The sequence below is a fragment of the Hyaena hyaena genome, unplaced genomic scaffold (assembly GCF_003009895.1).
Source record: "Hyaena hyaena isolate Hyena2069 unplaced genomic scaffold, ASM300989v1 scaffold_890, whole genome shotgun sequence".
Taxonomy (NCBI): Eukaryota; Metazoa; Chordata; class Mammalia; order Carnivora; family Hyaenidae; genus Hyaena; species Hyaena hyaena.
In genome coordinates this window covers 480,733-506,474 of record NW_024081524.1, presented here as the reverse complement: position 1 = coordinate 506,474, position 25,742 = coordinate 480,733, and the positions used below count along the sequence as shown (strand labels likewise).

General features: G+C 48.1%; 1 protein-coding gene across 1 annotated transcript; it reads right to left on the bottom strand.

Moving 5' to 3' along the window:
- Positions 1-6,103: 6,103 nt before the first annotated feature.
- On the bottom strand, positions 6,104-25,459 carry ATPSCKMT (ATP synthase c subunit lysine N-methyltransferase). Its single transcript, XM_039220455.1, has 5 exons — positions 25,367-25,459; positions 19,676-19,962; positions 16,402-16,539; positions 14,906-14,956; positions 6,104-7,441 (listed from the first exon to the last, which is right to left on the bottom strand). Exons 1-5 carry the CDS (start codon positions 25,380-25,382, stop codon positions 7,277-7,279), a joined length of 657 nt encoding a protein of 218 aa, XP_039076386.1. The 5' UTR covers positions 25,383-25,459; the 3' UTR covers positions 6,104-7,276.
- Between the last annotated feature and the right edge of the window lie 283 nt (positions 25,460-25,742).

The following is a 25,742-nucleotide window of genomic DNA, read 5'->3' as shown; positions in this document are numbered from 1 at the left end:
AGGGGTTTGTGAATTTTTCTGGCATTTGAATTAATCCTCATAAAGAATAATCTCATTGCCCAATGTTTCACCCCACAATATTCCAGAGGAGAAAATGGACGTGATTCCTCCTGCCCATCCTAGAATCAAGCCCTGTGATCAATGAGCAATTATTCTATCAGCCCTCCTCAGGGAACATTCACACCGTAATATTAAATCAGAAAAACTAAGATCTAATTCCCCTTACCTATAAAAGTTCTACGATTTCTTTGGTCATGTTCAATCTGCCTCAGTCCATTGGGTCACAAGTGTACCAGTTCCAATATAACCATGATGCGTCCCGATTATGGGAAGGCTTCACTCTGCCAGAGAGGACGCCGGACGACTCCAGTGTTCTATCTGAGTGTGGAAATTTGATTGAGTCATTCAGATGGGAGATTTCTTACATTCATATAAATATCCATTTCTCTACCTGAAATAGATGGCCTGTACCACCTTTGGGGGTAACAAGCTCCTTGAGTTTAACACCTGTCGTGACAAGTACTGTTTCATTCATCACAAAATAACCTATTTCATAAATGGAGTTCTTCAGGGAACACGACACGCAACTGAATCCTTTGAGAGGGGCTGAGACCTGAGGGGCAGTGGGGGCTCTGCCTGCCCCAGGTCCTGAGCCCTCTAGTGCTGGGCAGCGGTGGGGGTGGGCCTGAGGCAGGGTCCTCCACGGGACTGTGGCCTGCTTCCTGGACTGGGTCCTTAACCCAGAGAGAAACCTGTTACTCTCTCGTCTGTCATAGCCCTCCAAACTCCCCCAGCCTCAGCTTCGTGCCCTTGACTTCCACCTGGATGCCCCCAGTCTTTCTGTTCCCCAACTTAAATTCAACATGGGATCAGCATAGCTTATCTCATTTCTGTGGCTTGATCTTGGCTCCAATCAGTTGGAGAAGGGTCAGAGAGCCTTATAAGGCTGCTCTCTTGACAAGGTGATGGGTGAGACAGTGTCACTCAGAAGAAAGTGAGGCACCATTAGTGACATACTTGTCCCAGGGGCTTCAAGAACGGTCTCCTGGCTCTCATCAGAACTTGGGGAACATGTGGGGCACCTGGGTGGCTCAGTAGGTCAAGCATCTGAGTCTTGATTGCAACTCAGGTCATGATCTCACAGCTCAAACCCCTCATCAAGCTATGAATTGAGTAAGGAGGCTGCTTGGATTCTCCTTCTCCCTCTCTGTGCCCTTTCCCCATTTGTGTGCACACACTCACTCTCTCTAAAAATAAATAAATTTTGGAAGTACCTGGGTGGCTCAGTGAGTGGAGCGGCCGACTTCAGCTCAGGTCATGATCTCACAGCTTGTGAGTTCGAGCCTCGTGAGCCTGAAACCTCTTTTAGATTCTGTGTCTTTCTCTTGCTCTGCCCCTCCCTCACTCATGTTCTGTCTCTGTCTCTGTCTCTCTCAAGGATAAATAAAACATTAAGAACTTTTTTTAATTTAAAAAAAATAAATTTTTTACCAAAGTGGGGGTGGGGGGGCACTTGGGTAGCTCAGTTGGTTAGGCATCCGCTTCAGCTCAGATCATGATCTCAGGGTCTGTGGGTTCGAGCCCCGCATCAGGCTCTGTGCTGACAGCTCAGAGCCTAGAGCCTACTTGAGATTCTGTGTCTCCCTCTCTCTCTGCCCCTCTGCTACTCACACTCTCTCTCCATCTCTCAGAAATGAATAAATGCTAAATAACTTAAAAAAAAAAAAAAAGAACTTGGGAGACATAGCTGTGCTCTCTGCAGCTAATATCTCTGGGGCCAAATAGACTGCAACCTTCTCTGAGCATCGGCTCTTCTCTGCTGCGGTTCAGTAGCTTCTCTGAGATTTCAACATTTCGACCACCTCCGTTTCATACACCAGACTAAAGAGCCGCCCGTGGCCTGGAGCCGGGGGAAGGCTACGTTGTGTTGGGAGGCGTGTGACACGCCATCACCACTGAAGGTGCTCTGGTCCTCACTGTGCTCGGCCAGAAAGGCTCCGGCAGGCCTGCCAGGACTGTGAAACTCACGGTCATGTGAGGCCATTTGACGACCCCGCACCTGCTGGCCGCTGGATTCCTTCTACAACATCTCCCCCCAGTGGCTGGTCGGCCCTCCGCTCCACCAGCTCCAGCGACGAGAGGCCACGCATCCTAAGTTGGAACGACTTTATCCAAACTGTGCCTGGGACTGAGCAGCAGCCTCACGTCCCTCTGGCACTGGCTGGGGTGACCCGAGTCAACATCTCAGAGCCAGTTAGGACGGGAGACTCCGTGCTGCCGTGTGCGGGTGTGACTGAGCCAGCTGACCACAGCTCCCTCTGGTGACAAGAGAAAGGAAACGAGCTGGTGCCTCCTCCCAAAAGGTGCCAACGGGGTGACTTCCAGGCTCAGAGCTGCTGGCACGCAGTCAGGCCCCTGATCGCTCTTCCTTTCTTCTGCCATGTGACGAGTCTTCGGACACCAGGAAGGCCTGTCCCGTTTCCTCTGAGCGCCCCCTCATCCCGGGGAAACGGCCTCTTTAACTGCGCCTCATAGGACCCGTTTCCAAGACCCTCTACCCTCTAGAACTCATTTCCGCTTCTCACGGCGGCTTGTTTCTCTCTCTCTAGTTTTGTTTCATCATCCACGTTAGTTTAGGGACAAACGGGGCCAGACGCGTCCTCCGAGAGCCAGGAAGGGAGAGGCACAGGGGAGACCCCTCGCAGGGAAGCCTGCCCTGGAGATGGTGCCAGCCATACCCCCTGACGGTCGTCCAGAGACGGTCCGATGGAACTTCGGGACTCCGCCAACCAGCCTTGACCATTATGTTGGTGGGGAGGTTCCCCGCTCCTCCGGGCTGGCCCCGGGGGGAATACTCTTCAAGCTCGGCTCCCTTCCCTTCCAGGTCAAGGACGTGATGGCTGGAGCGGGGATGAGTCTGAACAGTGGGGGGCGGTGGCTCTTCTCGGTAGCCAGCCCATGTCTCACCAGCTCGGGCTGCTGCCCCATCACCCCAAACGGGGGCACTTCAACAGTAAGCATTTCTTCCTCTCAGCTGTGGAGGCTCAGACGTCTAAGATCACGGGCCTGCAGACTCGGGGTCTGGTGAGAAGCTGCGTCCAGGTTCACAGCCGCCATCTGCCCGAGCTGCTTGAGGTCACTGCTTTGGGGCACCAGCCCCACTCGAGGGGACTCCACTCTTGGGACCGAAGCATCTCCAGAGGCGCCCCTTCCTCAACCATCACATGGGGGGCCAGGATCTCAACCCAAGGACACACACAGGCCGTCCACACCACAGCTCCTTCGCTGCGCAACCCCACCTGCCGAGAGGTCAGTCTGAGGTGTCTCCTTCTCCTCCCCTAAGTCCTCTCTAATCCTGAGCAATCATCTTTCCCCCTACAGAGTGCACCTCGTGCAGGGGTGTGGCTCTGCTGTTACTCAGCCCTGGCCCCATCCCCAAGAACAGGATGCTCGCCTGGGAAGACACTTGTCAACTGTGAAAGCCGGGTCCAAGTTCAGAGCCCTCCTGACCTGGCACAGCTCCCCAAGCAACCCTCTGGGCGTGCCACGCTCCATACCCTGGGGCCCCCTCACCCCGGTTCAGCCTCACACCATCCCGTCCCCATCAGGCAGCACATGGCACAAATACTGCCTCCCCCGCAGGAGAGCAACAACTTCCCTTAAGGGTTTGTCACTTCCCTTAAGACGTCCTCAAGTCGGGGGCACGCCTTGGTGGCTGTCGGTTGAGCGTCCAACTTCAGCTCAGGTCATGATCTCACGGTTGGTGGGTTCCAGCCCTAAATCAGGCTCTGTGCTGACAGCTCAGAGCCTGGAGCCTGCTTCGATTCTGTCTCCCTCTCTCTCTGCCCCTCTCCTGCTTGTGCTCTGTCTGTCCCTACCTCTCTCAAAAATAGATGAACGCTAAAATAAATAAATAAGTAAAAAGACATCCTGAAGTTGGAGCCTCCGGATAAGTTCAGCAACTCAGCAGTGTCATCAAAGACCAGGAGTCTGTCCCCCTTTCTGCCCCGCCAGCCTCAGCACCCCGCTTTCATCTCCGCTCTCCCCTGGTGGCGGTAAAACAGCTGCTAGCGCTGCAGGTGTGAGCGCTCCGTGCAGCCCGTCCGCGGCCGGGAAGGTTGCGCTCGCCTCCAGCGCCTCCTCTGTTAGCAGCAAAACCCTTCCCTGAGCTCCCAGCAGATGCCCCTTCAGAGCCCACTGGCAGGAATGGATCACCTACCCAGGGCCCACCGCCCACCCTGACGTCCGATGCACTGGGGGCTCTGCTCCCAGGAAAGAGGGGAGACGGCTGGGGGTGCCAGGGTATCTGCACACCACGGCCGGCCTGCTGGCGTCCCCTGCTCCCGGACGGGTGGCCCGGCTCAGGGACCTGCAGGCTTTGGTGCCTGGCCAGGTGAGCAATGCTCCGCCACGGCCCGGGGGACCCCAGGGAATCTAGGAAGCACGCGTTACAGCGCGAGCTCGGGGGACTCCTGCGCTGCAGAACATGTTTCTTTTATGCCCTGGGCCACCAGGGAAAGTACTCTGCCAGAGGCCTTGTCCCCTGCTACATGGTCTAAATGTCAGGAATCCTGCATTTTTTCCGTTTGGCTGTAACTTGTATGCCATCTCTCAGCGACGGTGGGCGCAGTGCGTCCGGAAGGGCCTCGATCTTCCTATCTCGGATCCCCATACTCTTGGTGGAGCTTGGGGAAGGCGAGGGCTTAACCCTGGAGCCATGCTTCGGGAGAGAGAGACATTCAGCGGGAAGGCGCTCGAGCCACTGACCCACGTGTCAAAGGGACCTCCAGGTCTGGTCACAATGGCTCATTAGGCTGCGTCACCCCGAAGCCCTATTTCTATTCGTGTTTGGTTGTTGTTGTTGTTTTAACTTTACATTTTCTCAAGCTAGCACTCATCCCTGATTTCAATTGGTCAGACATCTCCAAATCCTACTTTTGATATCAAACATAATAGCTCTCACTCTCTGCCTTGTGTTGTGTGCAAATTCCATATCCTCAGTCCAGGAACCGATAAAAACTCAAAGCAGCCAGTCAGAGAAGCCACAATAACCCCCGTAAGAAAATCCTTACAGCTCTCTTCTAGGTTCCTCAAATGCACAATGTAAAAAAATCAATTAAAGGAGCTTACAAACTTCATGAATGCCAATACTTCCATGAATCAGTCCATTGTATTCTGAGGTTGCAAGCCCAGACACCATCTAATTCTTGGGAAGATGAACCAGAAACCCAAAAAAAGCAAGTGATATATGTCTTTGCAGATTCTTGGTGCCTCCAAGAATCTGCCAGGAGCAGGTCTAGAAAATTACTGAATTTATCCAGGTTCCACAAGCCCTGCCTCCGCCCATCACACCTGCCTGGCCAGGAGCCATGATGGTCCCTCTCCAAGCGTGCCCGGCCCAGCTATAGAGCTAGTCAGAGTGACAGGCAGGGGCACACACCAAACCACACTCGGTCGTAGAGAATTCGCTCTTCAAAAAGAAATCGGGGGCTACTGGGGAGGGACGGACAGTGGCAGCCAAAAATCTGACGGGCCCCCACGACCGTCACGCTGTTTTCTTCTTTCAGAGATCTTCACACACGCTAACACTCACTTCCGTAATCGTCTCACTTCTGAATACACAGTCCATAAGATTAGGGGTCCTGCGTGTCTATCGGCACCAAATCAGAAAAGCTTATTACACAGTAGACAGTATTTGCTGAATGAATGAGTCCCCAGCGGCTTCTCATTTAAATGAAAATTCTCAAACTGATCATATTTTCATGAGTTTAGTTAAAAATACAAACCATCTCATTTTACCAAACCTCCACAGGGGAGCCTGGGTGGCTCAGTTAAGCATCTGACTGGCTCAGGTCACCATCTCATGGTTTGTGAGTTCGAGCACCACGTTGGGCTCAGTGCTGACAGCTCAGAGCCTGGAGCCTGCTTCAGATTCTGTCTCCCTCTCTCTTTGCCCCTCCCCTGCTCACGCTCTGTGTGTGTGTCTCTCAAAAATAAAAATAAACATTAAAAAAAAACCCAAAAAAACCCATAATGACAGTTTGGCATTTGCGTTACAGGTACAGGTATATGATAGGGAGCGCAACTCTTTTCTGTGATACACGGGGATTATTCGAGCTGCCGTTTAATATAATAACTTTTCAGATACATGAAGGCGGTCTATTCACATTCAGAGGTTTTCCTTAATTTGTCTTCATCTAAATCAGTCAGGTCTCTTCTTAGAAACGAGAATACTAAACAAGCAGCTACTTTCATAAGATAAAGACGTGAGTAGCAAAAATAATCTGTAACTTCTGTGAATAAACCTTTCTTTAGTATCTGGAATAACAAATACCACTTACAGACCAAAGACTTGGTGTCATGAGTTGTACAAAAAGAGTCCCCTGTTCGGGCACCATCATGCTGACAGCTGCTCAGGGCACTCGGGAAAGCAAGGCTACAGGAGGCCACGTGACCGGCGCAAGGCAGGTACCGAGCAGGGACGCGATCCTGGGTGTGGCGGCGGCCAAGCTCACGACGGCCTATGTTGTTCCCACCAACTCCGCTGCATCGGGCATCGCCTCCGACCTCACTTCCTCACACCCGAGACCCCACCGGTGGCAGCTACAAGCACGTTGTGACATGCAAGGCTGCCAACCACAGACACGAAACACCGTCAACTGGAAGGTACGTCATGACGTCAGAAATGTTCGGATGTGTGTGTCTACACACACATTCACACACACACATGCATCTCAGATCTAAGAAGACACAGGAAGCCACCGGGCTCGGAACAAATTATTTCTGAGCAGTTATAAAACACGAGGGCCTAAGTCCTTAAGAACATTAACTTTGCCATGAAGTACAGAAAAGAAAGACAAACGTTCACTATAAATAAGTCAGAGGAAACTGCAAATACTTGCTACTACAGAGCCTCTTTAAAAAGCATTTCTGTTCATCTCTGGCATTAAATCCTACTTTTTACAACATGAGGAGCTGTCCCCATCTTTCCCGCCCATCGATGCTGACTGTCACATCCATATTTTCATACATCTGAGCGCATGGAAAGGAAGGCCACTTTTTGAATATGTCGTGGAAGGGACTTTAAATCTACCTGCTGTTCTGAACTTCTGTTTGTTTTCCAGAAGTTAAGCAAAGTAATGGTTTTTCATTCCACACCGTAGAAAAATACTCTTTCCTGAAGACACAGCCGTACATCTCTGCCAAACCGAAGACACCGTCCCTCGGGAAACCACTCTCTGTAAAGTCTACGTTCGCGCAACCAACTGGAAGGTCTTCAGGGCCTCCTGCCTCGCAGCGTGCGCAGGTCGTACGCCCACACGGTGTCCACCCCCTCCCCGGTGACGTGGTCTGGGGTCCAGCGAGGGAAAGGGAACCGGCAAGCAATGACCCTGGCGTCATCTTTCAGTTCAAGCTCAAGTTTCTCCTCCAAGCGCGGCATCTGTGCAGAACGACAGTCATTATGTCAGTTAAGCAAGCAGGTGGAGGAAGAGATTCCCAAATGCCCTTGTGGAGTTGAGGGCCCGAAAATACCTGTGCAGAAATTAGCAGCTGTAGGAAAGATCACCAATACATTATCCATCGATCCATTAAGTCACGGAAGTCACATTAGCAACAGTTACAAGAACATCTTCAATCAAACAATCAATCAAAAAATCTGCCGTTTTTAGCAGAGGTGACAGATTTCCTACCTAAAACCAGGACGCGACACTCGTTAAAATGAGAAGCAGCTTTAAATTATTTGCCCATCTAGCATTTCAGTCCACCTTGTCTCAACACATTTTCCTACGTTTTTTAACATCTCTGAAATCAAGATACACCTTACAATGGACGTAATCTTAGAATTACGATCGGCAGTATTTTTTCTTTCTCAATAGCAATGGGGCATCTTAAAATTAACAGCATCCAGATTCAGTGAAATGTGGTATTTTGAAATAAGACCATCAAAAAATATACTCACTCTGCCAACTTGAAATATAATGAAATATTTCATAATTCTTCAAAGAGGTATCTACAATACACTGATAATTTTGTGATAGTCAACATAATTTCAAAAAAGTAAAATCCTTATTTATCATTTTTAGATCCTTTTATTACCAATCCACCTGCTGAAAACACTGCCATCATAATTAAAAGGGCAAATTAACAATCGCATAAAAATTTATCTTCAGATCCTACCAGCTTTACCTCCTAAAAACATTTTTTCTGCTTTCTTCTTTTAATTTGTTATTTTGAAGAAATTTCAAATTTACAGAACAGTTGCAGGAATAGAACAAAGGATTCCTGTACTTCTTACCCGGCTTCACCAATTTTTAATACTCTGTCATATTTGTTCTCTCCGATCTGCCCTCTTCCTCTACGAATACTCTTCCTAAAGCGTTTGAGAACAGGCTGCATACAACATGCTCCTTTATTCCTTGATGCCTCAGTGTTTTCTAAGACATAAGCCCAGCTCAGTTACCAAATTCAGGAAATTTAAGATTGTATTCCAGTAATAATAATTCCAATCGCATTCCAATGTTGCCTAATGTCCCAACGACGTCCTTTATAAGCTCTTCCTCATGACGTCATATGGTATTTGGCCAGAATGTCTCCTTAGTCTACTTCACTCTGGAGCAGCCCTGCGACCTTCCTTTGTCGCTCATGACATTGTTAGGAACACAGGCCAGTGATCCCCAGAGGCGCTCCCCTTGGATCTTCTGATGTGTGCCCGTGACAGCCGAGCCCGAGCATCTCTGGCAAAGTCCCACAAGCAGGGGCGGTGAACTTCTCAGGGCCCCACAGTCAGGCCCCCATGAGGACCGTCTGCCCTGAGAGTGATGTCACAAGCCGGTGTCTCCACAGTGGGGTTGCTAATTTTCCTTTATAATGAGTAATGTGTCAGACGTAGCGTGAAACGATATGAGTATCTGCCACTCACTGAGCTGTCCCTCACCAGATGGAGTCCTCTTGATGGTTCTGGCCTGAGTTAATTTTCACTGGAAGGTTGCAAAGTGGCCAGTTGCTAATTACATCACTCCTTTCAGTCTGACAGCATTCTACCGCAAGGAAGGACTCTCCCTTCTTGTCTACCTGCCTCCCTATCGCCCTAAGTACATGCTCCTGGATTCCTGTCTCATTCAGCGGGTCCTAACCCGTTCTCACCCTTGTTTCCTCTGATGCTCTGACTGCCCCCGTCTGGCCACTGGGAGCCTCCTCAAGTTGGCTTCTCTCGCCTTTGGATGTGCCCCCAACAAATATTCTGAACGCGTACTTCCTTAGACTTGGGATCAACAAAACTCCAGGCTTTCGTTATCGATCCCCAACTCAGCCCTCAGATCAGACACCCCTCAAACATTCCTGGTTCCTCTAAACGGGAAATAATATCTCAAAACCAAGACCTGAGCAAAACGAATCCCTTTAAAACCAACCAAATAAATCAAGACAAACAAATCAATAGCGCTCTATAAAAACTTTATTCCTGACCTATATCTTTAAAAAGTGGCTTGGGGAAAGTCCTCTGCATGGCCTATGGCTACAGAGAACCAAGATCCTAATTCTTCGTTACAATTAATTCCAAGATAACAAAGAATAAATTCCATTAGGGACGGGATATTTCTACTCTTTTAACAGCCAGTAAAAGATTTCCTTAAAAAAAAAAAAAAAAGAAAAGAAAAGAAAGAAAGTTTTGTTCATTGAGGGAAAAATTAAATCAGCACAGAATGAAACAATATGTATGTTTCCAAAATATCAAAGGTTTCTTATGGTAATTTTGTTCATAAAAAGAATAATTGTAAACTTATTCATGTCACCATTATTCTTTTCTCTTTTACAGTTTCTTTTATTTCCCAATGACTGTCATATGCTAAGTCAAGATACAGCCACAAATGAAAGGCGCTATTTCAATCACAAGAAATTAACTGGCTAAATTACACATAAATATGCAATGAGCCTGGGTCTTTAGATCACTCACAGAGAGAGGCAGTGATGTGTCGTGTGTGTCTAATGGAATTCACAATTATTCATACAATTACAGGCTTCAAAGTGACACAAACTCATCATATTCTCCTTACATCTTCAAAACTTTAGGTCCAACAGAAGACATGAACAGACTCCTCCAAAGAGGACATCCAGATGGCCAACAGACACATGAAAACGATGCTCAGCATCCCTCCTCATCAGGGAAATACAAATCAAAACCACACTGAGATACCACCCACACCAGTCAGAGTGGCTAAAATGAGCAAATCAGAGGATCCTAGATGCTGGCGAGGATGTGGAGAAACGGGCACCCTCCTACACTGTTGGTGGGAATGTAAAATGGTACAGCCCCTCTGGAAAACAGTGTGGAGGTTCCTCAAATAATTAACAGTAAAACTCCCCTAGGACCCAGCAATAGCACTGCTAGGAATTTACCCAAGGGATACAGGAGTGCTGATGCATAGGGGCACATGTACCCCAATGTTCATAGCAGTTCTCTCAACAATAGCTAAAACATGGAAAGAGCCTAAGTGTCCATCAACGGACGAATGGATCAAGAAGATGTGGTTTATCTATACAATGGAATACTACATGGCAATGAGAAAGAATGAAATCTGGCCACGTATAGCAACATGGAGGGAACTAGAGGGTATTATGCTGAGCGAAATAAGTCAGGCAGAGAAGGACAGATACCATATGTTTGCACGTATAGGAGGATTAGGAGGAACTTAATGGAGGACCGTGGGGGCAAAGAAGAGGAAAAATGGTGGGGGAGAGGGAGAGAGGCAAACCATGAGAGACTCTTGAATGCTGGGAACAAACTGAGGGCTGATGGGGGTGGGGGGAGGGGAAGGGGGAGATGGACATAGAGGAGGGCACTTGTGGGGATGAGCACTGGGTGTTATATGGAAACCAACTTGACAATAAACTATGAAGGGGGAAAAAAACAAAATAACCTTTAAGCCCAAGTTGAAACCAGCTCTAAGACAAGACAAATTAGCCACGCCCGTGAGCAGTTCTTCGGGCCAATTGATGGCTCCCTCCTCCTCAAATCGTCCCCAGGCTTCTAGGGTAACCCTCAACCCCCGTGGGCTTCCCTCCTACCCAACACCTCCTCTCGGGTCCTTTGCTGGGTGCCCCTCTTTTATCAGAGGCCAGAACTCAGGACTTGACCCACTCTGCCTCCTCCCCGGTGACATCGGCCACTCTGCGCCTCTGGGACTGATGTGCAATCTCCAGCCCCTCCCCTTCCTGAGCCGCAGACCCCTCCAGGTACCACTGCCAACCTCCCACCTGCACGCACACCTGGGGCTTCACCTGCCGGAGGAACTCCTGGCCCTCTCCCCCAGCACCTCTGCCTGCACCCCTCCTGCCTCAGTAACAACTGCAAACTTAGTTACTCGGGCCAAAACCCTCGGGCGGCTTTGGTCCCTCTTTCTCGTATGCTCCACACTGGATGTGCCGCCTCATACCATTCACTCCATCTCCACGATGCATCCAGAACTTGACCACTTCTGCCTGGACACAAGCCTAGCGCACCTACCGTCTGGATGCCTGCAAGAGCTCAAAACCCATCTCCCAGCTTCTACCCACATCCGGTGTCCACACAGCAGCCTGGGATCCTCTGCTCAAACCCACCACGGCGCCTGCATTGGAACAGCACAACGTCCTTCAGGTCCAGCCCCTACTTCCTGTCTGACATCACCTCTCCCTGCTCCTGACACTACCCGGGCACACACCCCTGGGCACCTCTGCAGTGGCTCTGCCTGGCACCTTCCCCCTTTCCTCCAAACGTCCCGTTTTCAGGGACTGTCTGTGGTCCGCCCCTCGGCACTTACCCCTGCTACTGCAGACATATTTTATGGACGTACCCAGGTAAGAGGTGCTCTCCCCGCAGTGTACAGGCACTTCAGGGCAGGGATGTTTCTCTTTTCCATTCACTAAAGTATCCAAGTGATTAGAACAGAGCCAGCATTTAGCGGCCCCAAATAAATGGACAGACAAAGGATAAAGGATTCCGTCGTGAATCATATATCTTTATCAGAACTCGGTATTATTTTTGCTCATCAATTCACAATAGGATCTGTAACTAAAATTAGTCTTTGAAGTTATGAAATTTAACACCCACTAGGAAGTACCATTAATGGGTATGTGTCTACCACACTCTTCATTCATTTAACAAGTATTTCCTGAGCTGTTACTTTGTGCTGGTGCTGCTGTGCAGGGGGTCTGGAAGCAAAGACGGGGCCGGCCCTCACTCTTGAGCTCACAGTGCGGTCCACACAGCAAACCTGCCGAAGCCATCATGTGAGGAAATACACAGCAACTCACTACAGAGATGGGAACAGGCACAGTGCGGATGGAAAACAGGGGTACTGGGGTTTGTCTCACGGGGCAATCAGGGACGACCTCCTGGAGGAAGACACCCGGCCTGTAATTGGTCAGTAGCTCACCAACCTGGCCCAGAGCTGGGGGGACTGAAGTCAGAAGGAAGAACACAGCTCACACCGTGGAGTCCAGGGGAAGAGGGCAGGGGGCTGGCACACAGAGCTGGGAGAGCAGGGGTCAGTTCGGGCCACATGGAGTGTTTGGGCCTTATCTTCGCTGCTTTAAAACAGCAAGACATCCACTCAGGTTTTAAACAAGGTCACGAATGATCTGTTCCACATTTTGAGAAGAGGAGCATGAGCTAGAGTTACATGTGGCTATTTGCCGTGCTAGCACTGGATCTACCAGAGCCAAACGGGATGCCTCACTCCTGGGGGGCCAGAGACACACCTGTGCTGAAATGTATTTCGAGCCACAAAAGCTCAGAGCTGTTAGCAAGTCAGGGTGGTATGAGAAGCGGGTGGACGAGTTCTAGAACGCCAGGCTTCCACCCCTCACGGGCCGCGCTTTCTCCCTGCCCTCCCTGGGCCTGAGTGTGCCTCGGCCGCCACAGGAAACGTTCGTGCTACGCTGGCGTGGGAGCCATGAGGCCATGACCGGATTGCCAACCAGCGCCGGGACAAGGGAAGCGCCTTTCACTAGAAGACCCCCGATCGGGGCTCCCGCAGGCGGCTCCGGGGGGCAGAGCCGGCCTCCTGAACCCCCAGCCAGCACCCTCCCCGCTCCCCGCAGGCGAAGCTACCACGGGGCCCTGCGCGCAGGAATGCACCCCTGTGGGTCCCGGGATGAGGCACCTGCGTGGGAAATGGCCCGCTGGCTGAACCCCTCGCTCACTCCGGGGAACGTGGCCACTTTGTGCACTGCAGTTGCCCCCCTTTGTCTCGGGAACAGTGCAGTGTTACGAGTTCTTTATTTAAGGGTTCTCTGTGTACAGAAAAATGGACAATTGCAAAAGCATTCATCAAAAAAAAAAAAATAGGACTCTTATTTCCGCTAGGTGAACAGCTCCACACACTGACCAAACTCAAACACGGGAAGACACACGGGGTTGGGGCCCAGGGGTTCCGTGGTGACGCCGCCAAAGGCCACTGCTGCCCCCCACTGGGGCCTGGGCAGCCCACATCTCGGGCCAGCATCAGCCAGCCTCTCAGCATGGCATGGAAGTCTCAATAAATATTAACTTTCTGTTTTCATAAAGCATGGAAATCAGATTAAATTTATTTGCTCTGAGATGCTAATTATTCCAAAGGAACAGCCAGACTTCACAGGTAGTAACCAACCAACAAGCTGCACGGCAGTGCCTGGGTCCCCAACAGTCTTCTCAAATGACTTGAAATCTCGCCCCTTGTAATTTCCTTTTTTTTTTTTTGTAAGTTTATTTATTTTGAGAAAGAGAGAGCATGAGGGGGGCAGAGAGAGAGGGAGAGAGAGAATCCCAAGTGGGCTCCACACTGGCAGCACAGAGCCCAATACAGGGCTCGAGCCCACAACCCTGGGATCCTGACCTGAGCCAAAATCATGAATTGGACGCTCAACGGACTGAGCCACCCAGGTGCCCCCTTCTCTTGATTTCTCTAACAAAAATGCAAACATCAGGTTTCATCTTAATTTTAGGCTTATTGAGATTTCCAAACACACAGAATCCTGTTCCTTTTAAGAATATGTAACAAAAGCACTTCTAAATCAACTTAAAAAAAAAGTGGCATTGTACTCAACTTTCTGATAGTCAGAATACATTTCTCAAGCACTAAACCACCTTAGACAAAAACTAAAGTGCGAATAAGAAAACAAAACAACCAAAAAGTAAATATCCCTTTTTTTAAAATTAAAAACCATACATATCAGTTATATAGTGGCATTTTAGCAAACATCCAATTTTGTCAAGGCTATTATGGCTACAATAACAGACCTTGAAAAATGAAAAGGGATTTCTTTCTATGGTCTGTAAACCAACAACGACAATAAAAGTACCCATCCTGGTCGTCTTTCCAAAGGCTAAATTCAGAACCATTTTCAGCCCAGACGCCACGGTATTTTCACTTGTGAAAGTACGTAATCAAAGTTTGATACAAATCAGTCAGCTGAGGTCAACTGCAACTAGCCACCGCTCACCCGCCCTCGAAAAGGCCTCAGTGCAAAGCCAGAGGGACAATCGATTGGAAGGGAACATGCCATGAACTCTCCCAGGTGACTTCAGCTGGGCGTTAAGTGAGCACCCGCCAAAGTCTCCCTCCAACCGCATCAGACGCTGGCAGCTCAGAAAGTAGTTTCCAGATTGGAACTTTTCGGGCTGAGGTAGGTCATTGAAAATTTTATCTGACGTAAAAGTTTTAACAACATGACTGAATCTTTTATGATTCAAGTTTCAAGGCCCTGAAGTACTTTGTCAAGCCAGTGAACTGAAATCTGATGTTCCCGCAGAATCCATAGGCTACTGCCGTGGGCGCCTGGCTGCTGTGGGCACGTGGGCGGGGGGCCACGGAGGCGCCTGGTGGAGCTGGAGGGGCCACCCACGACCAGGGTCAACCAACCAGGGGAAAGAAGGACTCATACTCACCATCTGGGGCACACCGAAAACAACAACGTTTGTGTACTGCGAAAAGGTAACCTAAAGAAGAGGGGAAACAATGCACAGATTAATTTTAAAAGGCCAAATATGAGGCTCCATTTCATCAAATAGTAGGTTTTCACAAGGAATGGCTCCCTTTAAGATTTCACAGGAAGAATCCACTGTAGTTCAATCTATTACAGTTTTCTACACGCCTCTCCATAAGTCACTCCTGGCATCGTCAGGGACACGCCACGCAGGGCCCCCCAGGGGTCATTTGTCAGACATGCCAGTGACGCATCCGGTGACCAGCTGGTGGCCACCCATGTCTCAGTCCACACTCTCTCTGTTACCCCAACATACGCCCAACTAGCTTGGCAAGGACTCGCAAGACCTGAGATCCGCCGGTCTTTCGTGTTGAGCCATCCTTAAAGTTCTAGTCCCCCCTTCTCCTCTCGAAAATACTAACCAAAAACTGAAACAAAATGGTCTTTAGTTGAAAAACTGGGGGGAAAAGTGCTTTGCCAGTCAAAATTCTTATTGCCCAATAAAAGTCTTATGTATTCTGTAGAGAGATCGTTTACATATATACCAGATAAAAAACAACGCAAGCAAAACTCAAGTGAATTCTTATAAACTACCGATGACAATATTACAATGGGAAATTCTTAGTTAAGAAAAAGCATTTTATGGATCTTCCCTAAAGCAAAATCACAGGGCATGGTTTTTTAGAGTACAAATAAATGTGGAAGATTCTCATACATTATGAAGACCAGAAAGAACCATGACAACATGGAGGATTCTTTCTTTTGCACTCATCTCTGCCTCTTGCAAAACACACCTACACACACGTACATACACAGACATGCGCACACACACCTATACGCATGCACAAGCACGCACACGCAGAAAGTCTACCATTTACCAAGAATGTTAACAAATTAATGTCTGTAATTTATAAGATTTCCAAATGAGGTAAAAAAAAAAAAGTCTCATCGTTTTATAATAAATAGAAATATAGAAATGAGAACTTTTTTAATTGAGCAAATTCTTGGAATTCACATGACCTATCAGGTTTAAAGCCTTAAGCTACTACTCTAAAAGAGTTGGCATGTAAACCTGTCAATTTAAAGGTGTTCACATTTCAGTATCCAGAAACATTATGCTTGTATTTTAACTATTTTTCCTTTAATACGGTTTACACTGGTTTTTCTTTTCTTATGTTTATTTATTTTTGAAGGAGAGAGAGACAGAGCATGAGCGAGGGAGGGGCAGAGAGAGAGGGAGACACAGAATCCGAAGCAGGCTCCAGGCTCTGAGCTCTCAGCACAGGGCCCGAGGAGGGGCTTGAACTCACAAGCCATGCAATCATGACCTGAGCCGAAGTCAGACACTTAACTGACTGAGGCACCCAAGTGCCTCCATTTTACTTTTTTTTAATCATACTAATTATGAAGTATAAAGTTTTGGCTGGCATTTCCTAGGACCATTCTTGCCTTACGTACCTTCCACAAATCTGAGATATAAAATTTGGCAGAGTCCTGCACCCCTTCTCGCCGAGCGCGGTACCTGGAGTACCACACTAGCCATGGATTTAACTCATAACCAACAGCGGTGAATCCTTCCTTTGCAGCTGCTATCACCTGCAGAAAGAAGTCAGTGTTTATTCAAGATAAAAATATCAACCTATGGAATGGGAGAAGATATCTACCAATGATATATTTGATAAGAAGTGAGTGACCAAAATACACAAAGAACTTCCATACTCAACACCAAAACCCCGAAAACATCCCAATTAAAAATGGGCAGAAGACATGAACAGACATTTCACCAAAGAAGACATACAGATGGCCAAAGAGACACATGAAAAGATGCTCAACATCACTCATCACCAGGGAAATACAATCAAACCTACAATGAGGTATCACCTCACACCTGTCAGAATGGCTAAAATCTCAAAACACAATAAACTGATGTTGGCAAGGACGTGGAGAAAAAGGAGCCCTCATGCACTGCTGGTGAGAAACTATGGAAAACAGTCCAGAGATTCCTCAAAAAATTAAAAATAGAATGACCGTATGATCCAGTAATTCCACTACTGGGTATCCACAAAGATGAAAACACTAATTCAAAGGGATGCATGCACCTCTATAGTTATTGCAGCGTTATTCACAATATCTATCGATAGAACGAAGAAGAGGTGTATATATACATATATATACACACACACAATGAAATATTACTCAGCCATAAAAAAGGGATGAAATCTTGCCATTTGCAATGACATGGATGGATCTAGAAGCGTATGATGCTAATAAGAGAAAGACAAATACTTTATGATTTCACCCATATGTGGAATTTAAGAAACAAAATGAACAAAACACAGGAGACAAAACCACACCCTCTTAACTCTAGAGAACAAACAGGTGGTTCCCGGGGGGGGGGGGTGACAGGTGGTGGATGAAGAGGACACTTATCAGGAGGAGCACTGAGTAACACACAGAAATGCCGAATCACTACATTGTACACCTGGAAGTAACAAGACACTGTATGTTAACTGTACTGGAATTTTCCAAATAAATTTAAAAAACTGAATTAAAAAAAAAATCTCAACTTTACATGGTCAGATTATATGAATACCTCCCATTTATGGTCTAGAATCAAAATGTCCAATAAAAAAGGGCACTTTTGTTCAAAATATCATTTAAAGGCAGATCTCTAAAGCTCCACAGCTTTGTAGACAGGACGAGGCTAAGTTAAACTCAGTTTTTGTGTTTCTGTCAAAGATTTCACGTCGAGCACTGCAGCAGGCAGGTTTGCTGTGGATAAAGCGCTTCTGGACCGGCCGACCCCTGGGGAGGCCTGACAAGCTGCTGAAAACCCAGTGTGTCTCCCCAGCAGTGACAGCACAGCAGCGGGCAAGATTGGCCTGCCTGAGAGAATGTTCTGTCAACTGGCTGTAATACACAATCAAAATGACCCGTCCCAGAAGAACCTGCTGTTACTCACACAGTCCCTTAGTCTTTAAAGACAGCTCACTCAAAACTGAAAACAGGTAAAAGAGAAATGGAATGGGTCAGAATAAAGTCAACCATAGAATGCCACCGGCCTCTGTAAGGTGAGGAAAGTGGGCTGGCCCCGGGGCCTCTGCTCATCTGCCTTGCCGGCTCTTCAGGGGAGCCTGCCTGAAGGAGGCGTCCACCAAAAGTAATCTCCCTAGTTAACTACAGTGTCACCCCCTTAGGAAAAAGAGGAAACCACAAAGAAACTATTCAGATGTGTAAAGCATTCAAATCTGCATTTTAAAACTTCCTCCTGATTAATATATACATCTTGAGGGGCACCTGGGTGGTTCAGTCAGTTCAACGCCCTGCTCTTTATTTCAGCTCAGATCGTGATCCCACAGAAATGGGATCGGGCCCCACATCAGGCTCCGTGCTGAGTATGGAACCTGCCAAAGATTCTCTCGGGGGCACCTGGGTGGCTCAGCCAGTTGAGCTTCCGACTTCAGCTCAGGTCATGATCTCACAGTTTACAGGTTTGAGCCCCATGTCGGGGGCGGGGGTGGGGGGGACGGGGAAGCTTGGAGCCTGGAGCCTGCTTTGAATTCTGTATCTCCCTCTCTCTCTGGCCCTCCTCTGCTTGTGCACTCTCTCTCTCTTTCTCTCAAAAATAAATAAACATATATTTTTTTTTAAAAAAAAGATTCTCTCTCAGGGCACTTGAGTGGCTCAGTCGGTTTAGTACCTGACTTCAGCTCAGGTCAAGAATTCTCGGTTCGTGAGTTTGAGCCCCACATCTGGCTCAGTGCCAACAGCTTGGAGCCTGGAGCCTGCTTCAGACGCTGTGTCTCCCTCTGTCTCTGCCCCTCCCCTGCTCAAGCTCCCTCTTTCTCTCTTTCTCTCTCAAAAGTCAACAAACATTTTTTTAAAAATTTAAACATTCTCTCTCTCTCCCCCTTTGCCCCTCTCCCCCACTCACACTCTCTCTCTAAAATAAAATACATATATACATCTCTTGATTTGTTCAAAACAAGTCACCTTCTAACCTCTTCCTGGATATTCAAGTCACTGTGATTAAATCGCAAGGTCCATGCTGCAGGGGTGGTGAAAGGGGTCATGCCCCTTCTAGTCTCCACAGAGATGCTTGCAGAACACAGGCCTTGACTACTGCTCTCCTCACTTTCCGGCTCATTGATGGAGGCCTCAGGACAGTGCCATGGGGCCCAGGGAGGAACGTGCTCTCAGACACCCGCTGGGCAGTCAGGGCCCTGAAGCCTTATTTATAGGTTCTCAGCTGGAGTCAGTGTGCTGAGCTCACTCAAGTCTGATCTTTGGATAAATGAGGGTTAATGGCACTGGCTCTTTCCCATTTTAACTCTACATTAGCCCATGAGAATTATTATGCATGTAAGAATATCAGTAAATAAGAGAGCAACCAACTATGTTAAACCCTGTGACTCAGTAGGTTTCCTCTAATTATACCGCCTCTGCTGCCCCAAGATTTTTTACTGGATGATTTCATAATTATCAATTCATTGCTCCTTTTAACCTGGCAGTCTGCAGAGCACTTTTTTCCTTTCAGAAAAATTAAATCTGAGGGAAAAAAAAAAATTCCAAAACACGCTGGAAGGTTTGATCACTAAGCACACACAAAATAAACGACGACTTAACTAAACGGTCAGATTTAACAGGGCTTTGCATAAGCCTCACAAGAAACGTGAGGCAGAAATTTTGAAACTTCCAGTTAGAAACCCTAAAACGCCTCAGCGCCACTCACAACACGACCGTCGCCGCTGCCGATGTCAACCAGGGGTCCTCTTCTGCAGTGAAGCATCTTCACGACGTTTTCGATCTGCTTTGTAGTTGCGGGTACGAACGGCAAACAAATTTTTCGGAGGGCCGGTGTTAGAAACGGGGTGGCCACGGCGTACATGGCCACCAGTGTCCCACCAACAACCCCAGTGAGTAAGAACCCCCAGCTGCGTTTCTTCACACCGTTGGCTCCAGGGCCGGGAGGCACACCCCATCCTGACGGACTTTCTTCAAGTACTTCCGGGGGCTTCCCTAAGGGAAACAAGCAGAAATACACACGTCACGCGCAATCTGAAATCCAAGGTAGTATTTTCCTTCTGATTCTTATTGACAGACTCATACTGTTTAAAGAAGGATAACTTGGCTGGATACAATCTAAATTACCATTGAAGGTTTCCACAATGAGTTCTATATCCTCTCAACTAAATTAACCTGTTTTAGAGAAAAGTATTCAAATCTAATGGAAAACTAAAATCTTTTCTTCCCAACATAATGATTCTTTCTTGAGTCATCCTTAGAAAACAATGTATTCATCCTTATTTGATATTTTATGGATTCAATATATCCATTAATACAGATGTTAACCATGAACTCTCTATTTTTCTGGTTTAGAACAAAGCCTCACAAATAAGCATTAAAATGTCCAATTACTGCCCTATTTTAAATAAGATGTGAGGATTCCACATCAAAACTGGTCAGGCATCCATAATCCAGGTGCACTAATACAATTTTGAAATAATGAGAGAGCAAAATCAGGTTTCACTAAAAAAATTAGTATGGTACCAAAAAGACTTTAAAGAAGACCCAAAAAGAACAAAAAATAAATTAAGTATTTCAATGCACCAGCATGAAATAAAGTAAACTCCAATCATTGAAAACAGAGAGATGAATGATCCTGAACCCTCATGAGTTTTACCCTTTAAAATACATTGTTGGGGGGGAGGCCTGGGTGGCTCAAGAGGTTACGCATCGGCTCAGGTCATGATCTCACGGTTCGTGGGTTCAAGCCCCGCGTCGGGCTCTGTGTTGACAGCTAGCTCGGAGCCTGGAGCCTGTTTTGGATTCTGTGTCTCCCTCTTTCTCTGACCCTCCCCTGCTCATGCTCTCTCTCTCTCTCAGAAATAAATAAAACATTAAAAAAAAAGCTTTAAAAAAAAATAAAACACTTTCTCACGGCGCCTGGGTGGTTCAGTCAGATAAGCATCCAACTCCTGATTTCAGCTCAGGTTGTGATCTCACAGCTCATGAGTGTGTCAGGTTCCGCACTGTGGTGCCTGCTTGGGATTCTCTCCCTCTTCCTTTCTCTCTGCCCCTCCTCCCATGTGTGCATACTCTCTCTCAAAGTAAGTAAATAAACTTAAAATAAATTAAATAAAATAAAATACATTCTTAGGAAGATCTCAAGTTCTGGGGACTGAAATGGATGATTTTAAAATCTAAGGAAGTGAGGACACATCAAGTAAGAACAGAACCCCAAGCTGAGGACCTGGGCTCTGTACCTTGCTAACAGTATGACCCTGCACCATTCTGGACCCCGGTTTGCTTATCTGTAACATGGGGACTAGAGTCGCCGTGCCGATGAAACTGGTGGACACACTCAGAACACTGCCCAGCACAACGGGATCAGTTGCTGTTATTATTTATCCGCGGCTGGCTACATGCTGAACCCTACAGGGAGCAAGACTGCCCTGAAGCAGCTCAGTTGGCAGAGAAGACAAGGCCAAAAACACAGGAATCCTAACAAACAAGACAGTAAGACGGGGGACAATGGATTCTAGTCACTAGAAGATGTTCATGTTCATGGCTGCAGGAATTAGTAAGCCCTTCAAAATGCCCACTGGATCCCATTCCCAAGGCTGCAGTCGGAAACCACCACCAACTTAGAGGGTTAAAACAACACACGCCTGTTGGTCATCTGGAGATCAGATGGCTGAAATGGGGTGGACACGCTGGGTTCCTTCTGGAGGCTGTACGGCGGGTACGCTTGCTTGCCTTCTCCAGCTTCTAGAGGCTGCCCACATTCCCGGGCCAGTGCCCCCACGTAACCCCAACCACCGCTTCCATCAGGACACCCCTTCCGACTCTCCTGCCTCCCCCCTTCATTTTTAAATCTATTTACTTATTTTCAGAGCGTGAGCTTGAGCAGAAGGGCAGGGGGAGAGGGAGAAAGCATCCCAAGCAGGCTCCGCTCTGTCAGCAGAGCCCAAGACGGAATTCAAACTCGCAACCATAAGACCACAACCTGAGCTGATATCAAGAGTCAGACACTCAACAGAATGAGCCACCCAGATGCCCCTCCCTTTTCTTTACAGGGACCCTGTGATGACAGTGGGCACATCCAGGCAAGCCAGCGGAATCGCCCATCTCAAAGCCATTAACTTCATCCCATCTGTAGATTCTCTCGTGTAACATATTCACCCATTCCAGGGATTAGGACACGGACCTATTTGGGGGATGTGCCTACCATACTCATATGTGGTGATCTGTTACAACTTTGTGAGGTACAAACGTGAACACAGGACACACGAAAAGCTGGCCCAGTGCAGTGAGTCACTGGTCCAGAGCAACTGACCAATCCCCAACATCAGGCACAGCAGAGCTTTGTTCTGGAAGCCTGAGGTCCCCTAAAGTGAGCTTTGTTTTGTTTTTATTTTAGAGGCAGAACACTCATATGTGCAAGCAGGGGAGAGGGGCAGAAGGGGGGCGGGAGAGGAGGAGGTGGGGAGGGGGAGAGTGAGAGAGAAAGCGCGAGCAAGACAGAGCGAGCATCTCAAACAGGCTCCAAACTTAGTGAGGAACCTGATCCAGGGCTCAATCCCCCTGCCATGGAATCATGAGCCAAAAGTGAGAGTTGGACTCTCCACCGACCGAGCCACCGAGGGGTTTCTAAACCGACTTTGAAAACTAGTTTCACACAGAAACCCTCTTGCACTGTTGGTGGGAATGCAAACTGGTATAGCTGCTCTGGAAAGCAGTGTGGCGGTGCCTCAAAAAATTAACAAGACAACTACCCTATGACCCAGCAACAGCACTGCTAGAAATTTACCTAACGGACACAGGAGTACTGATGCATAGGGGCACATGGACCCCAATGTGCACAGCAGTACTCTCAACAATGGCCAGATCATGCAGAGTCTAAATATCCATCGACTGATGAATGGATCAAGAAGATGTGGTTTATGTATACAATGGAACACTACTTGGCAATGAGAAAGAATGAACTCTGGCCATTTGCAGCAACATGGATGGAACTGGAAGGTACTATGCTAAGTGAAATAAGTCAGGCAGAGAAAGACAGATATGTTATCACTCATATGTGGCTATTGAGAAACTTAACAGAAGACCATGGGGAAAGGGAAGGGAGGAAAAATTACAGAGAGGAAGGGAGGCAAACCATGAGAGACTCTTAAATACTGAGAACAAACTGAGGATGGATGGGGGTGGGGGAGAGGGGAAAGTGGGTGATGCGCATGAAGGAGGGCACTTGCTGGGGTGACCACTGGGTGTTGTGCGGAAGCCAATTTGATAAAATATATTTATATGTATAATAAGTATTTCATATATAAATATTAAAATGTATTTATACAGAAGATATTTAAAACAATATATAATGTACAAAATGCGGTAATAAAATAAAATAGAATAAAACAAAACTAGTTTCACAGTGGAAAACCAACTCAGAAACAAGAACAAGAAAAGTCTCCCGCTGGTGCTGGAGGGAAGGTAAAAGTAAAGTTTAGGTAGGTGACGGTGTTTGATAGAAAGCAATAATTTCAAACACATTTTGTTACACATTTTGTTACACGTTTCAGCATCGTATGGAGGAATTTACACACTAGAGCAACAGTCATGCATTTGATTGTTTTTTAAAGAGACAAAGACCATCTGCCATGCCTCTGTAAAATTACCCTGTGGGCCTTCTAATTATACAGTACAGTGAGTGGTTACAAGGATTGGAGTCATAAGGTTCTGGATTCACAGAACTTAACTCGTGCGAAACATTCGAGAAGTTTTTGCCAAGCCTAAGATTCTTCCCCCCTAAAACTCAGAAATAATACCATCCTCACAGGGTTATTTGAAGAGTTAAAAGAAGGGGTGCCTGGGTGGCTTAGTCGGTTAAGCGTCCGACTTTCGCTTGGGTCATGATCTCACGGTTCGTAGGTTCGAGCCCCGCGTCGGGCTCTGTGCTGACTGCCAGCTCAGAGCCTGGAGCCTGTTTCAGTCTGTGACTCCCTCTCTCTCTGACCCTCCCCTGCTCATGCTTTCTCTCTCTCCTAGAAGTAAATAAAACATTAAAAAAATTTTTTTTGAAGAGTTAAAAGAAATACATATAGGGCACTTAGTGCTCTAAATGAGACAGTAAGTAACGAGTGTTCGCTGCTATTGTTAGTCTCAATACTACCCGTGGGAAGAGATCCTCAATTTTTAACAGGCTTAACACATATGAATATGTAATTCATATACCATACAATGTGCCCACTTAACATATACAATCCTAAGGTTTTCAATCTATTCACAGATGGGTGTAACCATCAGCACAGTCAATTTTAAAACGTTCCCATTACCCCCAGAAGCTCTTAACCTTTACCTATCACCCCCACCTTCCCCTTCACACCTTAGCCCTAAGCAACCCCTAATTGACGCGGTCCCCAGACCCCCTACTCTGCACGTGATCTGCTAGGACTGGCCTCCTTCACTCGGGATAAGGCTCCCAGAATCGGTTCCTCAACACAGTTGATCCGTCACCGACACGGCTTTGAGCTGCACAAATCCACCTACACGTGGATTTTTTTTTTCTAGGCAGTAAATTTATTTTCTTTTATAATTCTAATAACACCTTTCCTCTAGCTTACTTTATTAGAAGAGCACAGCATCTAACATACAAACTAGGTTAATTGACCTCTGGCCCACAACAGGCTGTTAGTAAAACTGGACGGGGGAGGGGGTGTCAAAAGTCACGGGGGATTTGGACTGCACAGGCCTGACTGCAGCGGCACCCCCAACGGCCCCGTTGTTCAAAGGTCAGCTGTACTCTCGCTTCCTGTGGCCGCATCGAAGCCCCTAAAACAGGAGGTCATGACCAGCGTCCTCGGGAAAAGGCGGCAGAAGGCGTTTAGAAGACGGAGAATTAGCAAGATAGAATGGGCAGGAAAGGTCGCCAAGGCAGCGCAACGCTGCTTCGGGGCGGGGGGCCCTCGGCGCTGCGCAACCCTGCTTCTTACTAGCCGTCTAACGTTGGCCAAGTACTGGGCTAACGGTGCAAAAGGGGGACTTCTTTAACGAGCACTTAGAACTTGCTGGGAGCCCGGCACTGTTCTCCCCGAGTCCTTTCAGCTGTGCAAGGCAGATAACTACCGTTGTCTGCAAGCAAGGTAACTGAGGCACAGAGAGGTTAAGTTACCGCCCGCCGAGGCCCAGCGAGCAAGGGGCAACGCTGCTTCCCACCCACACAGCGGGACTCCGGTTCCCTCAGAAGACCGTGCCGCACACGGTGCGACTTATTCGCCGCAGGGCCCCGCGGGCCGTGCCCCGCACGCCGCGCTCCGAGCCAGGCCGGCGGCCGGCGGCTCCCACCCCCGCCCGGCCCGGCCCGGCCGGGAGCCCCACGTGGGGCCGCACCCGCCACCACGGCAGCCCGCAGCGCCCGCCGCCTCACCGCCTCCTCCCTCCATCGCGAGATTTCCCGCGGCCGGAGGCGGGGAGGGAGGGTGGAACTCCGGAAGTGGGTTATACCATCTCCTCAGAGCCGGGGGGGGGAGAGGAGGGAGAAACCAACGGCGTGAGGAAACGAGTTCCTCCTTGAGACCCACTGCCCAGGAACTCTCGGTCATAAACTTTAGCTGATGATCTCGATCTACGCTCGGCTGGAGGGTTTTAAGTTCCCGTCTGCGTCTTCGAGCCCCCTCTCCCCCCACAGTGCCGGGGATGATAGAAGTTTCCTAAGGCCCCTGATTCCAGAAGATACGGTGTGGCGTGACACTAGTCTCGCGTGAAAAATAAGTCTCGCGCGCCCGGACTGCGCACGCGCACAC

Coding starts and splice junctions, on each gene's coding strand:
- ATPSCKMT (XM_039220455.1), bottom strand. Junction 16,540..19,675: donor GCAGCGGCGACGGTCGTGTT/GTGAGTGGCGCT, acceptor TTCTTTCTGCAG/GTGATAGCAGCTGCAAAGGA. Junction 7,442..14,905: donor TTTTCGGTGTGCCCCAGATG/GTGAGTATGAGT, acceptor CGTTCTGCACAG/ATGCCGCGCTTGGAGGAGAA.